This window comes from Falco peregrinus, chromosome 1 (assembly GCF_023634155.1).
Source record: "Falco peregrinus isolate bFalPer1 chromosome 1, bFalPer1.pri, whole genome shotgun sequence".
In the NCBI taxonomy this organism is placed as follows: Eukaryota; Metazoa; Chordata; class Aves; order Falconiformes; family Falconidae; genus Falco; species Falco peregrinus.
Window position 1 is genome coordinate 118,108,956 of NC_073721.1, and position 16,377 is coordinate 118,125,332.

General features: G+C 40.8%; 1 protein-coding gene across 5 annotated transcripts in view; it reads right to left on the bottom strand.

Annotated features, from left to right (window-relative positions):
• Positions 1–16,377, bottom strand: part of ARNT2 (aryl hydrocarbon receptor nuclear translocator 2) — a 107,555-nt gene that overhangs the window by 17,452 nt on the left and 73,726 nt on the right. For all 5 annotated transcript variants that reach the window (XM_055811503.1, XM_055811498.1, XM_055811510.1 and 2 more), the window contains 5 exons: positions 15,078–15,212; positions 14,140–14,214; positions 9,915–10,066; positions 2,407–2,479; positions 2,104–2,227 (listed from right to left, as the gene is read on the bottom strand). In XM_055811503.1, coding sequence (XP_055667478.1) covers positions 2,104–2,227; positions 2,407–2,479; positions 9,915–10,066; positions 14,140–14,214; positions 15,078–15,212 — 559 coding nt within the window. The remainder of the gene's footprint in view (positions 1–2,103; positions 2,228–2,406; positions 2,480–9,914; positions 10,067–14,139; positions 14,215–15,077; positions 15,213–16,377) is intronic.

Here is a 16,377-nt window from a genome sequence, read left to right on the forward strand (position 1 = left end):
TTCCTCAAGTGGAGAAGAGTTGCCATGGCAGCTACCAGGGTCTGTGCCACAGGATGGGGCCAAGAAAAAGGGAACGGCTAAACTAATCACAAGCAGTTAAATTGGCTTTAAAATCTCTTTCCTGAGTTACGCTGAGTGCTCTGAATCTGGCCCACATTGCTCCACTCAGGACTTTATACACTACATCTCTGCTCTCACCTTTGGTACAGCACGGAAAACCTATTTTGTTTTGGTGTTTTACCTGAATCCTTAGACCTGTTTATCTCTAAACCCCATCACTGTACTCATCAATGATATGCCCTTCTCCCAGCAAGACCAGTGCTTCTGCCCAGAGAACAAAGATCTCTGAAGAACCGCATCATCCCGTGCTTCAAGGCATTTGCATGAATTGGTGATGCCGGGCTTTTCTCCCTGCTTTTGTTTATTTAATTATGTGTGGCCACTGCATGCAATTATGGCAACAATCTCCCTATGTCAAACCTGTATTTTTACCAAATGTCGCACAGAATGAAATCGGGTATCAACATAATGCAAATGTCTTGCAGGCAGCATGCAGGTTTGTCAGTATTGGTTTTGGACAGCATATCTCATCTCTAACTGTGAACCATCTCTTTTTATCATTCAGAGAAGACCTTGATCACAGCTCCCATGAGAAATTCAGACAGGGTGAATGTCCCAAAAAAAGCATAGCCTGTAAATTGATAAGAATGAAAAGAGAAATGGCATTTCCAAGAACATAACCTCCCAGCTATCTCACAGCTTGCTAGACCCTTAACCCTAACCCCTCCCCACAAACAGTTTAGAGCTGCCTGAAAAAGAGCCAATAAGGCAGCCAGAAAGCAAGATGTTCTTGCTTGGAAAAACATACTCTGGTGTTTAGGGTTGGAGTCTTGCTACCTTCTAATGGACCCCTTTTATGGCCTCAGCTGTTGACTTCACTGTCAGAGTAGACAGACAAGGGTGAAGAGGAGTAACAGAGAAGTCCTAGCAACAGGAGGACAGAATATCAAGTCTATCCTGCAGTTACAATGCCTTCTGCATTTGAAAAGGCCAAGCCAGACATAAGAAACCAATGCAGTGAGGTCATCTCCCAACACCCCTGGAGTCAAACCCTGTGGGTCATTTCCTTCATGCACTGCGTGACACTTGCACATTGATTTATTTAAAACAAATGTAAAAACTTCTCTTTTTAAGTGAGGACAGTTAAGAACAATAAACAATTAACGAATTCTTCCACAAGCAGTGGAATTAATGAGCCTGGTTGCCTACACATATATTTCAGATGACCGCTTCAGCCGCCAGTTTTCCCAATGAATTCTGTCTGTTAGGGCACCAGGCAGCATTGGTTGGGGCTAGTTTGAATCAGCTACGCCTGTTCAACTGACAAGTTGGCTGCTACCTCTTAGAACAAGGCTGGGAAATCCTTTGGTGAGAGCACTCAGTAAGGACTCCCTCCTCACAGTAATTTTCATGGAATATAGAACAGCAGCGTACTATTTCTGAGACTCATATCACTCCCTATAAGAACTTGTCAACAAGTTCAAAAGTTGTGGGAAAAAGAGCAAGAACTCACTGACAGGTAATGTGATTGGAGATGCCTCAACTGACCAGAAAACAAGTGTATTGTTACACTTCAAGGCAACGTATGCCTCTGAAAGCATCAATGCAAAAACTGGTGATTTGATAAAAAACTGCAGGCCTATCTTAAGACTACATGGTACCTTTCTTAATTCATGTCTATTTTGTGAGATGAACTCACACCTGCTGTTTAAGATAGAAAATATATATTGAGAAACAGTAAGTTTTGTTCAGTATGTTTAAAATTACAAACAATGCTTAAGGTGCTGCTGTGAAATGAAGACTCAAAAATAGGTAGCTCTGGTGACAAGAAAGCTGTCCTTCTCTCCTTGAATTTACTCCTCTTCAGCTTTAGGGGAAATATCAACTAAAGGCAACTTCTAGGAAATGTCCTGAAGACTGATGTTGCCTGGAAATTTCTCTGCCATATTGTAGTTTCTCTTCATTGTCTCAAAGCTGTGTTCCACATCATGTAACCAAGCTTAACACAGTATTAAAAATTAAACATCAGAGACATTCACTTACAAGCAGTTATTCCAGCAAACATCTCAGCAAATCTAGGATCTCTCTCTTGGGAGAAGATAGCATCAGGCTTTTCCACAGACTTTCCACCCTCATGAACATTAGCTGGTATACTTGGAACAGGCACCTGTTGAGATACACAGAGGAAGGTAACTCCCTCCATCATATTTGATGAAAAGGAATTCAGGGACAGTCATAAGGTATTTTTAGTTTTGCTGAAATCTGCCATTGCTTTAAGTTTTCAAAGATTAGAGGCAAAAAAACCCCCAACAACCCAAAACCACAAAAACCCTTGAGAAATTTCACCTGAGATAAGTCATATGATGACAGCCCATCTCTCTGATGTACTTCAAGTTCTGCTTGTTGTTGCTGAAGTTGTCTGCAAAAGAGACAAAATGACTTTGTTACAAAAAACAATTAAGATACAAAAAGGAACAGCCATGGTCTCTTATTTTATACTCAGTGAAACATCTCTCAGGTGATCCTTTCTGGTGAAATCCATCTGTTTTTAAAGCTTCCTTATGGAGAAAGCTTGCACCCCAGAAATGTAACAGGGCACATGAAGAATTCTGCTGAAGAATAGCACAGAAATGCAGATGGTCAAGTAATGGAGGATGGAATACAATCTCCTTATAAAAGATTTAAGAATTCACAATTAAGACACCAAAAATTCTTCCTCATGCCAACAACAAATATACCAGACCCCTTTCACTGATCCTACTGAAGTAAAGAGGAAATCCAGTAACATTAACACAGAATTATGCCTGTCAAAAAGAAAAAGTGATCAAAGCTCTGTCTGAAGCACATCAGACCAAATGGAACAACCTGTTGAGCTAGAAAGAACTCCATATAAATCCTTCGTTGTAAGATGCTTTGGCTTTATTCTCCTCAGGACCCAGGTCCAGATTCTTATTCAACTTTTGAAAGCTTTTAAGGTAATGAGTGTCCAGAAATAAATTGCTTGTGCTACTATATAAAATCAAGACATTATATAAAATCAGTTTGCGTTGACAAATGCAACAGAAAACAGAAAGCTCCTTTTCATGAGGAGAACATGAAAAAATATCCGTTGTTTAAATGACACAAAAATCACCGGAAGTAGTAGCCTTAATTCAATTATATGAATTTAGGAAAAATTAAATGTGCAGCAGCAATGAAAAAATACTTCAAAAGAAACTGCCAGACCAAATAAACGCTGGGGCCATATACCAGAATGAAGAACTTTACTGTTGAAAACTCTGCAAATTCTTGAAATGCACTTGATTTGTGTTTACTGTCAGGTGCTGCTACTTAACTAAAACAATTAGCCAGTATGAACAGATAAAATCATTGGAAGTCATGAGAACTAACTGATAGGTGACCTGTAGGGACAACTTGCAAGTGGTGGTAAGTAAGGTATATTCATGTTTTACATAGGTAAATATTGCCTATGTATAAAAATTTACAGATTTTTTTACATAGTTGTAATACATCTAGCACAGTGTTCTTCTGGATCCATTTCTTCACTTGCTTTTTTTTTTTTAAATTCTGAAAGAACACAAATTCAAAGATTTAAAAAAAAAAAAACAAACCCAGAGACAGTTATATTTATTATTGCTAGCAGAAATTTTGAAGTTAGTGTTAACAATTTCTACACAAAAAGCCGCTGTGCAGTACAGTTTATCAGAAATAAACCGAAATAAATCAGAAATAAATGAAAGGCAGGAGTGCTACTGATGCATTAAGACCAGAATTTTACCATTAAAATGTGAACTTACAGTTTCTTGTTTGGACTCACACCACCCCCACGTCGGGTCATTAGGAACCCCACCTGTCTGAGCACAGGTTTGTGTGACTTTGCAGACAGACAGACCCAGCTTTGTCCCATTGCTGAGCTGGGATGGCAGAGCGCGAGAGCCACATGATCTTAGCAGCACAGCGCTGGGTTTGAGTTGTGCCCAGCCTGAAGCCTGATCAAGCAACAGCCCCGAACAGCATCGCCACAGCATCACCTTCGCTTCACAGCTTTGTCTTGAAAGCAGCTTGCAGCCCGGACAGGCAGGCGCAACAACTTGGGACTTCCCTGTGAAAAGGAAAGGCTCCACCGTGACCCTTGTCTGAAGAAGCATCATTGCCATGGAGAATAGAGAGTTCCTTGCTCTGGCATGGGCCAACACCACGAAGAGCACTGAACCAGTCTCTAGGGTGAAGCTGGGAGCTTGCTGGCATTGCAGCACCGCAAGGAAAACTGCCTGCGTAATGACAAAACCCCTCAGCAGCGGCAAAATTACCTAAATGTTTTGCACCTTCCATTAACAGTTGCTTTCTGTCCTTTGGTCACAGTTAGGAAAACTGCTTCTAGCCTGAAGATGCACAGGTAGCGTGCTATCTCGGTGGGGCTCTTTGCTCAGCTAGCCGAGAAGATGTAAATCCCCCCAGATTGTGCTAAAATTTAGAGATTAGGATAAGATTGGCCCTGGACTAACAAGAAAGTAAGCTTGATACTTGCAAATGATACTTGACAGTGGTCACAGTTTCTGCATGCTTCTGGCCTGCTTCTGAAGGAAAAAATCACCTAACAGACAGGGATTACACACCGCAAGGGTTTTCCCCCAGAGAGACACTATAATGTGACAGGCAGTAATAGAGGAGATTTTGCAAAATAGCAAGATTGTGGATTTGAAACTCTGGAAAATTAGCATACATTTTTGGCCACCGGCTTGCATTTTAGATTTTTATCCAAATCTTTCAAATTTTGAACTAGATAGATTCAAATGTCAAGGGACTGAGAGACAAACTTGCAGACAGTCAAATGAACAAGTTAGGCACAAAGTGGTGGGAATGTGAGGGACCACTCAAACGAACTACTGAAGTAAGTAACAGATTTTTCCATCCCTTGATGCTTTTCTAGAAGACACTTCTTTCAGACACCAGTTACTAGGCTCCACGGCAAACTGGCCAAAAACCTGTGACCTGCAACAAAGGTTGGAGTAGAAGGCCAAAAGCCTCCTGCTAGCCTCATGGTGTAAGAACACCTAATACACGAATCACTTCTGTCCTGAGTAACATGCAAAAAAGGTCAGTCCTCCAGGTCACCAGAGCCATGGATTTTCCATATTATTTTAGCCAACACAAAATTCCTAAAAATTACCTCTGGAATGCAAAGAAATTCTTTGTTCACAAGCATAAAATGCATACTTTTCCAACAGAACCATGGGAGGTAATTTAATTATGTCAAATCTATGGGGAAGTTTTTCTAAATACCACTCTGTGGACAATAAACACTCATTAAATCCTGTTGTTAACGTGAAAGCTAATTATACTGTTCCATTTGTTTTTATTACCAATGACTTGGTGCGTGTGTCAATAAACAGCACATTAGGTCTCCTCTGTTCCGTATAAAGTATGTTTTCTTGATTCAGCCATATACATACAAATGAGCCAAACAAAACAGCATACTTAACAAGTTATTTGTTTTGTAGGCACTTCTCTAACTTAGTGCTCCTTCGCCCTTCTCTACATTTCATCTCCAATACTCATTAAGCTGCAGTACAATATAAATACCAATCGTGTTAACAGCACTGAACTTTGGGGACAACCTCCCCAATCCATTTCCTATAAAACCCAAATACTTTGGTGTATTTTCGCTGCAGTCTGTACAAGCTATGCTGCACTTAATTAAATTGAAATACAAAGCCAGGTGAGCGTCTTCTGCTGTTGTTTGCTGCCACTGTATAAATAGTTCAAATGATGCTTGAAACCTGACAGAAACTCACGGACCAGCTCATGGACCAGCCGACCAGGGAGAGCTGCACGCTGCTGTCGTGGTTGCTTCAGTCCCTGCCAACTAACCAGCCCTTTTGACTGACCAGTTAATACATGCAGGTCCCTTCCATCACCCAACTGCTAGACAGTTTTTGTAAAAATTATACAGGACGAGCGTTGATTATCAGTCTGGGCAAAACTCAAACCGACTTCTGACTTTGAAACCAAAATACAAACTCCAAAACCAAAACCAAAAAATTGGTTTCAATTTCAGTTTCACAGCTTCAAGGAATAAATGAAAGAGACATTTCCTGGCTCTACAGGATACCTGACATGGCAAGGAAGGTATCGTCTGGGCCAGCAGAGGACTCTGCCTGTACTGCAGGAACTCCTGGCTCACCCACGGGTTCGGCGTGAAACTGGGAAAGCCCTTGGCTCGAACAAGGAATGGTTCAGCGCATCTGAAGGTTTTGATAGTTAATTCAAATTTAGTTCAGTACATGTATTTGGAGAAAAAGGGAAGATTCTGTGAAAGCTGCTTTGACAATGGGGAGGATTTCAGCCAAATTAATCTCTATGAACACTGAAGTCACCTGTTCCTTTTCCAGGCATCAGAGTAACCAAAAAAGGATTTGAATTTTAAAATTAAGTCTCTATGGTGGGAGAGGACCAATACTACTGTATCCCTACCAAGCTGTTTTTATGTAATACAGGTACATGTGCTTCCCCTGTCTAGTGTGGACAAAAAGGGAGTAATAAAAGCCTTGGGGCTGCCATTGTAAAATCCTCTTTCAGAAACTCTCAAAATCTCCCTCTTTTAGCCTACAGCTTCAGTTCACCCCTGTGAAAGGGTCTGTCTTAACACTGGCCTTGAGGGATCAAATACCCTGCTGATGGCACAGAGATCACGAGAAAGTAGGTCTCTAGCAGCGCTACCATAGACTGGAATTCTATCAGAATAGTTGATCTCTTCAGTATTTTGGCCCACGACAATCTGAAACAGAAAGCATCTCTCCCACAAGCACAGGCTGATTCATCCAGCAGGCTGCCTCCAGCACTGACCTGTGCCAGCTCACTCTAAGACAAAGTCTTGGGGCGCAGGACAACTGCAGGATTCATAAATGCACGCAGTGCAACACAGGACTTGGGGGCTTACAAACACGATACACCAGAATTTCCATAAAGGTCACAAAAACATCTTTCTTCTGTCTATATATACACATATAATGACTTTTATATATTTTTATCTGTCACCATGACGGATTATTTTATTCAAACGCTGCTCTATCCGTATGTTAAATAAACGATGATCACAATTATTATTTCTTCTTTTGGAAATCAAACAGTCCCAACTACACAGGAAAATGCGGTCAAATGGGGGACTCTTCTTTTCAGCCGAACACAGCACAAATGCTAAACGTTAAATGCTTCATTTCTCCAGGAAGTTTCTCTTGGATGACTACACCCAAGAGAAACCGAGAGAAGTTTTCTTTTCTTTTTTTTGCAAGGAACTAAGTGAACATTTGAACCTAATGTTTCATTATCTTTCCGCATCAGAAGTTTGGGAAGTTGACTGTTTGAAGCTCCAAAGGAGTATCTTTATAAAAAAAAAAAAAAGAGAAACAAACCAAACAAAACAAACCACCACCACCACCACCACAAAAAAAAAAATCAATTAATCCCTCCACAACTGGAACCACCACTGCCCTCTACAGCCTTTTGGGAATTTGCTGTTACGCTGTTCACTGGCCAAGGCAAAAGCTGTTCTGTTAACAGACACAGAGACGTATGTGCTGCGGCTTCAAACTATCCTACGTTAAAAACTGATTTAAACCTAGATCTTTCGGGTACATTGTCTTTACACTTTCATGCTGAACTTTAACTGCCTCAAACCTGTATTATATGGAGCTGACTAGGTTATCACAGCAATGGACAATCCAAATTTGTCCCTGTGCAGAACTCACTACGACTGCACAGTGGCAGGCACCCCTGCCTGGTCTCCATGTGAAGCACTTTGCTGGACCCTGAGCATATGATCCTTCCACCGACACGTATAGATGCTCACGCACACTGGGATCAGTGCCAACCAACCATTCCCAGCAGGAGCTTAATGAGAAGGCAGAAATCAACAGTTACAATGACGTACAACTCCCCAAGGCATCTAGGAAATCAGAAGTCAAAACATGACCCCAAAATGTGGAAAAAAAGCAGCAAAACAAAACTAACAAAAAAAATATCCAGGAACAGCAGCACATTACAGTAAGTCCTCTTTGGAAATCGGTCTGAGAAGTGGGAAGGAACAGAGGGAAAACCAGAAAACAGTTTGAATAATGCATTCTTTCTACTATTCAAAAGCAGACATATAATGGGCTGTATCTTGCCATAAGACTAGAACATTTTCAACATGTCAGGGAAGAGGGAACATCCTCTGTCAAAGTAGCAGCAGGCAGCTTCCATATTAGGTCAACATCTCTGGGTTGTTATTCAAACCTAGCAAGAGAGATATAACAAGAGCCAGAAGCTGGCACAGTCCTATTAATCGCAGTAAGTGCTGTGATGCCAAGCTGAACAGTATAGTGGAAGCTCAGAAAAAAAACATTCCCAGAGTCAACACAACATAAGTTTACAGCCCCACTTTGTGATCAGTGGACTCTTGGGAACAAAGCATAATTAAGCCAGCCTGGACAGATTTCAGAAGTCACTTTTTATTTTGCAGGCCTGTTTTTGCATACAAATTATTTGGAAGAGAAATATGGGATAGCAGAAATGTGGAAATATCTATTTTGATGCACGGTGCAGACAGGGAGATATTCAGCTGTCTGATTTCAAGACACATTGACTTGTTTTCGAGGACCTTAACTATTTATTTGTTTAAGCCTGACTTTTTGGGTATGCAGAAAAAAATGAGCAAAACAATTGTGATGATGGGTTTCAAGTGAGTGAAGGCACAGCCCTTCTAGTCCAGGTATGTGTCATGTCCAAAGGAGCAAGTTGAGGAACACCCAGAGACACTTGATAGCTTTCTAACTTCAAATGCCAAAGCCCCAGGGGTTTGGTTTTGCAAGGGGAGCTCTCAGCATGCATCTCCACTAGTAGACTGCTCGCTCAGCATTTCCATTATACAGTCCCACAGGTTGAGGTCTTAAAATCAATAATTTCTTCTGAGCTAAAAACCTGGCAAAAAATCTTTGGTCAGACCAGAAGCAGATTTTGCTTTAGAAACAGATTAAGTTTATATTGGAAAGAAGAAATATTTATTAAAAAAACCCCATGCTATAAAGCAATGTCTTTATCAAGGCCAGATTAGCTTCTGCAGTTACTGGCTCGTAACTCAGGAGGCTCCAAGAGCATCTCTGCTCAGTTACACAGTGATGAACCTCCGCTATACTCCTACATCGACCTCCTCCTAAGAGGTCCAGTAATAGATTTTTGAAAATATTAATGCAGACAGGATAATTTAATTTCCCTCTTAAGCTAAGGGGCTGGATCTGTCCCCATACTTGGGGATATTCCACCAGCTTTTAACTGAGATAAGGACTCAGTTCCTTAAGGACCGAGTTCCTTAACTGAAGGAACCCTTCCCACTCAAGCCTACTAGGAAATAATTTTGTCAGCTTTCATAGGATGTAAGAGTAGACACAGCTCAAGGAGAAGATGCCCAGGACTGGTATGATCGCAATGAACACAGACAAGCTATTTTCTCTTTGGCTTAGGAGTCAGGCTAACCTTCCTCCAATATCGGGACAGCTGGTCTGCTGCTGGAAGCTCTGTGCTAGTTTAAGGCAGCCTGGACTGAGATCAATGGGCCTGTCTAATGATGTAACAGATAAGTGATGTTTCAACCCCAGTGCAGCCAGGCCCTGGAAGCACCACAGGATAATAACACAAAGAAACAGCTACGCTGCGAGATCTCATGATGCAGGAAAAACCCTGTTACAGACTGTACTGTTACAGAGAAACAAACGTAGCTAGAAACAGGCTACCAAAAGAAATGGAATTTGCTTTACAGCAAAAAGCAATGCTTAAATTCTTTCAAAACCATGTAAACAAGCACCTGGAAAGGTACATACTTTACATTAGTGTTGGTGCAGATGATGTATTCAATCTCATCGGAATAAGGATTCTGAAATGTGAAGCTGCTGGTTCTGATCAGCATCCATTCCCGGTTTTTGGTGCGAAAACGATACATCACAGACAGGACTTGACCCTTCAGTTTCACAACCTGCAAAACCATTTGGAAAGGTGAATACAAGGAAATTTCTACCTGCTGTGTAAATGAATAGTAAACAGCAGTAACTGGTATGTGTTAAACTTGAATTACAGAAAGCTATGGACACAGAAGGGAGATACTTAATTTGGAGAGAATAAGGAAAATATGATTCATGTCTGTAGTTGTTTCCTTCAGAATGAAACCCTCACGCTTTTTTGTATAAAATGCCATTTTCCAGCCTGCTGTAAGAAGAACACAGATTCAGGAAAACCAACAGATTGTGCTGTTATCCCAACAGGGAAGCTTTAAGAAGGTTTTAATGTGCAATGCTTACAGAGAATGACAGAAAATAAATGGAAGATCTTTTAGAAGTTTGTATGTAAACTATGAATCAAATATTGCAGCTGAAAAAAAATTCCACAGGAAAAAAACATTCTGAGGTTGACTTATCTGCTCTTCTGCTTGGATACCTAGCTATACAATTCACATACTTGATATATCAAATCACCCATCAGATCAAAATACAGGATAACACTTAAACACGATGTTGGGTTTGGTTTTTTTAGAAACCATACATGGTTGTTGTTGGTTTTTTTCCCCCCACATGCATCATAAGACTCCCAGGGACGGCACAGTACTAACAAGAAATGCTTGCTTCTGGCTTTCAAAAGAAGAGAGAGTGAGCCAGTGTTTGAATGGAGAGGACACCAATACGCCCCTGTCCATTTTAATAGTATTAAAAAAAAAAAAAAAAGAGTGCAAATTCTTTGCTTGGACAGCCTATTTGTTTATAGCTAAGAATTCAGATGTCTGGCAACGCTCAGTTCAAATTCTGGTTTTGGCACCTGAAGTTTTGTCAAAGTCAACAGCTGGGCACCAAGTTAGAACTAAGAAGCAACCAGTTAAAGAAGTACATTCAAAACAATACTTGCTCACTGGTACTGTAACTGCATTTTATGTGTTATCCGACAATCTTGGTTTCAGTCAGAAGAAAACTTACATGGTTTCAAGTCATTCAGCTGGCACTTAGCTGGGCTAGCTGTGTTTATTTTTTATTGCTTTTCCACCAAACTATCTCAGGGGTGCCTCAGGGAAGGAAAGGGAAGGTCTATTGCAAATAAATGCCACATCTCTTTGTGGACTCTTAATCCTTATCCACTGGAATTTATTTTTTATTAGCTATCTGCAGCTTGTATTCTCTAGAAGTAGAACACCCAGTATTTACCCTGTCTTTACTGACAAGCAACTGGATTAAGAAAAAAGCTCCAATCCTGTTTTTTCCAAGGTTTGCATTTCAAACTGATCAACTGGATATAGGATTAAATGGAACGAATGCAAACACAAGACACAAAAAGCTTTAGTGATGCCCAGGGATGTTCAAAATAATACTTTTGGGCTGGTGGTTTTTTGTTGTGGGTTTTTTTTTTTCTAAATGGTTTTGTAGTTTGAGTTTGGTGAGTGACATTTTTATCGGCAATTTTCTACATCCACACCCAGGGTAAAAATCACTGCCTGTGTAAAAGTGTCCAATCTGAATAGCATCTTACTGGATATCCAATAGCTTTATTCTGGATCCTTTGATAGTAAATTCTATTTGTTGATCTTGGCTTTGAGACTATCTTATTCTGGCCTGATTTTCCCACCCTGATGAATGAATTTATCTTCCCAAGGAAGTAAAAGCTTTGAGATGGATACTGGCAATTGACCAAAAACTGCAAAACCCTCCCTCCCTCCTCTGTTATGCACCAACCTGGTTCTGACACTGTCAGCAAATTAGAAATGTCAAGTTTTCTGGGGGTTTTAGAAAAAAAAAAGTTTATTGGAAATCAGTTACCTTTTAACGAAGAGATTTCTAAGGCCAAACTAACAATAATAAAACAAACTGCAGTGATCTATCATCCTGAAGTCTGAATTAAGCAAACATCAATTCTGTTATAATTGGTCTTAATATAATAACGGTCTTAAACCAGTGCACACAAACAAGATAGCACAAGATTTTAAAGCTGCTGTTTAACCTTCACCTTCTTACATTCTTTGGAAATAAAAACCACCTGGTGCATAGCTTAACTGTTTACTTCAGTCTTTTATTGCATAGCTGAAATAACAGCCCAAATCACACTGCTACTGTACTGAACAAAAATATACTGAAAAAAGAATTGCCTACTAAAGAAACAGCACAATATTTTCATAGGTTGGACACAGGTTGAGTGAACGGGATCTGCATTTTTCTCCTGCTGTCTTTTTGTATGACCTTAAGCAAATCATGTAGGTCCCTGATCCAGCAAATCATTTAAGCACATGCCTCACAGTGAGTGGTGACAGTTTGGTCCCCAGCAGCTGAGTTCAGGGATACACTGGCAGCCTCCCACAGCCTGATCTCACTCTCAGCGAACACAGCGAGGACCAAGTCATTAACTTGTATGTTAGTTAGTCAGCCCTTCTGAGCCCCAGGCAATCACTTCAGAGAGGGATGTTTGATGTGTTATTATCCAGCAGCTCTCTGTCATTGTCTCTTGGACAAATTAGTAGGATCAATCATCTGGGCATTAGTGAAAAACAGCAGACTCGCTCTGGCTGCTCTTCTTGTCCCACTGATGTGATCAGGCACAAGTTCAGGGAGCTGAACCAGCTGAAAGTTAGCCCCTTGCAAAAGCAATTAGTCCCTTAGCTAGCCTACATGGCAAGCCCATCTGTGCTAGCACCAGGACAGTCGGAAGGGTGGGGAGGAGGTCACAGAGGAGAGAAGAGGGGGAGTAGGACCTGGCTCCTGGTGACAGCTGCCCATCAAGGTAGGTTCAGCTGCTCCATCCACCCAGGGTGAGGCAGAGAAGAGGACTGGGTGTAGGCACCTAACTGTTTCAGGCACCTAACTCTAACACAGGCTCCTGCCTGTGAATCAGCATCTTGAATCTAAAAAGCCTTTAGCTGCTGTTGGAACTCAGTCCTTTCAAGGGACACTGAAGTGGAAGCAGAGTGCTCACACAGCCTTTTCTGCTACCTCAGTGGTGGGGCTGGGAGTCTCCGCCTGAAGGAAGGGATGGTGAGAAATAGCTCAGGAGTACTGATGTCTTATAATATCTCGGACATTTCTGTAGTAGACCATAACTTCAGTTTCACAATCTATTCTGCGGACACAGTACAGCATTTAGTTGTTCTCCCCAGAGAAGCTTCTCAAGCTCTGTTTTTGCATGATATGCTATACGGGTTATTTTAGAATTCACTTCTTAGCCACATTTCACAGGCGAAAATACTCTCAGCATCCAAAGCAAGACAGATCAACAAAACTTGGTTGAGCTACAGGGTGTTGTCAGAAAATCTGGAACCGCTCGATCAACTGAAGCTCAGTAATTGGTTGAACATACTAGGCCACGCTTTCTAGTGCAGCAGGGAAGTCACTGAAAAGACCAGCAACAAGCATAAAGCTTGGGGAAAGCACTCCTACTGTATGTCCCAGACCAATCTGAATCAATAAGCTCTGCAGTGGAATAAATGCCTTTGATATAGCTTATGTAAACGTGGCTTAACTGTAAAAATGAATCTAAATCGGTAATTCTTCCCATATGTTGCATTTCTTTTGCTACTTCTCTCTGCATTTCAGATCCTAATAGGGAAAAAGGCCAAATTCTCTGGAAGTCCTGTTACAGAGTAAAAACTGGTGTAACTCCATCGAAGTATGCGAAGCATGACATAACTATGCTAACAGAGAATTTAGGTCACAAATGATGCAGCATTACAGAGGAGTGATAAATAATTTCAAATCAACAGCCCATCTCTAATGGTAAATACTTTTGGTTATCACTTAACATAGTGGGATCTATACAGGCATCTCCAAAAGAGCTCTGTCCAGTGAACACTCATGTAATCTTTTGAGAAAAGAAAACAAAATGTGTAACTAGGTGACTTACTTCTGAAAATACAGCCAGCACATGCTGATTAACTGATTACTAATTAATCAACAAATGCTTTCATATCTTGCCACTCCTTCTCCTTCATAACAGAAAAACCACCTTGAAATGTAAATACAAGCTGCTTTTCTGAACAAAATAATAAATAAATTGTGGAAGAAAAGGAGCAGGATCCAGCACCTGTTGGAAACTTTCTCTCAAATGGCTTTGATCTTCAGGATGGCAGAATTCTAAAATATCTTTCCCCAGAAGATCCTAGAATAAAACATAAAGCTGCGTAAAAAACCCGAACCACAACACAAGTCCATGTGCAGATGTGTAAGTAATCCTTGCAGATATTAGGCTTACCACTCTTAATGGTACTACTCAGTTAATCAGAGATGAATCATACAAACAAAGTTTGTAGGCATCATGTCCCATGTTGTATCTGTACTGTTGCACAGATACATGTATTTACAAGTTTTAAGTGATCTTTTTAAAACCTGTGAAATGGTGTCTCAAAGAGACCGACATCCTCTATTACAGCTTGTGATTTTCGCAAAAACAATTACAAAGCTACCTGAAATCAAAATAAATGGGGGAAAAAATGAGCAAGAAATTATTTTTGCCTCTATGTTGCAACTGTTGAGAGTTAACCAAGGGAGAGCTGTGGTAGCCAGGAGTTTGTTCACTATTCTACTCAGTTCTGTGACTAGCCTCCTATTCACAGGAGCAGATGCAAGCCTAAAGGAAAAAGAGATGCCAGAAGCAATGTTTGCTTACTGTTCAATAGATTGGCAGAAGTAAAGATCTACGGGACTAAAACTCCAAGCACTGTTAACTTTCTATCACAGAAATGTCTTCACTGGAAAGCTGTGCAAGGGGTTTAAAGCATCCTGCTGATAGAATTCTAATTAGATCTAAAAGGTATAAAAAGATCCCCCACATAACAAAGGAGAAAACCGTAAATTTTACAGAAGCATGGACAGCAAAGAAAAATGAACAGCATTTAGCGCATGCCATATGAATTTTCAGCTACAAATATGTCATGGTTTTGCTGTTTGTTTTTTTTTTAATGCACAAATAGAATTTTCCTCATTAGCTCTAACCAGTCTCTGTGTTTCCAGTGACTCACTGACCTGGGGCTGGTAGCCAATGACACTGATGCACCTTGGGTCGACGAAGGTGATGACTCCATCAGAATTATGCCTAGACAAGAACTCAGTGGGGACTGACATGCCGTTCATGTCCATGCACACAGGAGAGCTGGTTACCTGGGACCAATAAAATCCACAGTATTTAGTCCGCTGAACAGTCAGATTAAGTCAAATTTGATTACATAGCTGAAGAACAAAATCTGCTGGCAGACTTCTAACTACTGAAGAAAGAGATAAATAAAAGAGCAGCACATAAATGACACAGAACTGCCTTTAGTCTGGTTCATAGGGCAATCATCTCACCCCATGGCACCTACCTAGGCTTGACAGCACAGCAGGAAAACAAACACACTGGAAGTTGCCAAGAAGCAGGGATATAGTTAGGATATAAGTACAGCTGGATTAATCTCACTTTGTGGCACCACATTAAAGTTAGGCATCTTGGTTCCTACCTTTGTCAACCAAGAATGAGACACTTGCAGAGGACAATTCAGTCCACCCATTTTAGGATAACAAGGTCAATCTCTAGAAGAGGCCAACTCATTATCTGTAGAGATACACAACAGACTAAACACTCAACTTTCCAGTGAGGTGAACCTCAGCTGAAACACCCAGACAAGCTGAACAAAGTTCTCCTGAGGTTGAGATAGGTGATACGAGGCCGGCAAGTGGCTGCTCATAATGAAAGCACAGTGTCTTATAAAAGCTCCTCAAATCTCATTAGAGAGAATGACACATTTCCAGCTCTGTCTGAAACCTGTGTATCAGGCCACTTCACATCCATTCATTCCTACTGAGGCTACAAGTGAAGCCACTGTTTTTCTTACAACTCCCAGAGCTATCTCTGTTAACAAGGTCCCAATGCAAAAGGAGCAAAATCTCCTGGTTTTGCTGTTTTGAAGAAGATTAGCCCGTTCACTGTATGCAAGATTTCATCTGCTGTTATAGAACAGAGTTTAATTTGTACACCTTGACTCCTTTGTGATTAAACCCATCCACAGAGCCTCCTCTTGCCCTCCCTCACATATCCTGCTGGTCTTCTAACATAACAGATGTTTTTACACGCCACATGTTACTAATGCAATTTCCTTGGAAATCATCTTTCTTTGGCAGCTGTAACACACGAATCCACGTAACTTCCTTCTCTCCATCAGTGGAATATATTACCCTTAATTATAAAAGCCAGATTAACTTCAAAAACATCATGCAATACTCTTGTAGCTCTGCCATAGCAATAGAGAAACACTCTGCAGAACTGCCAACACTTGCAGTAACACGCAGG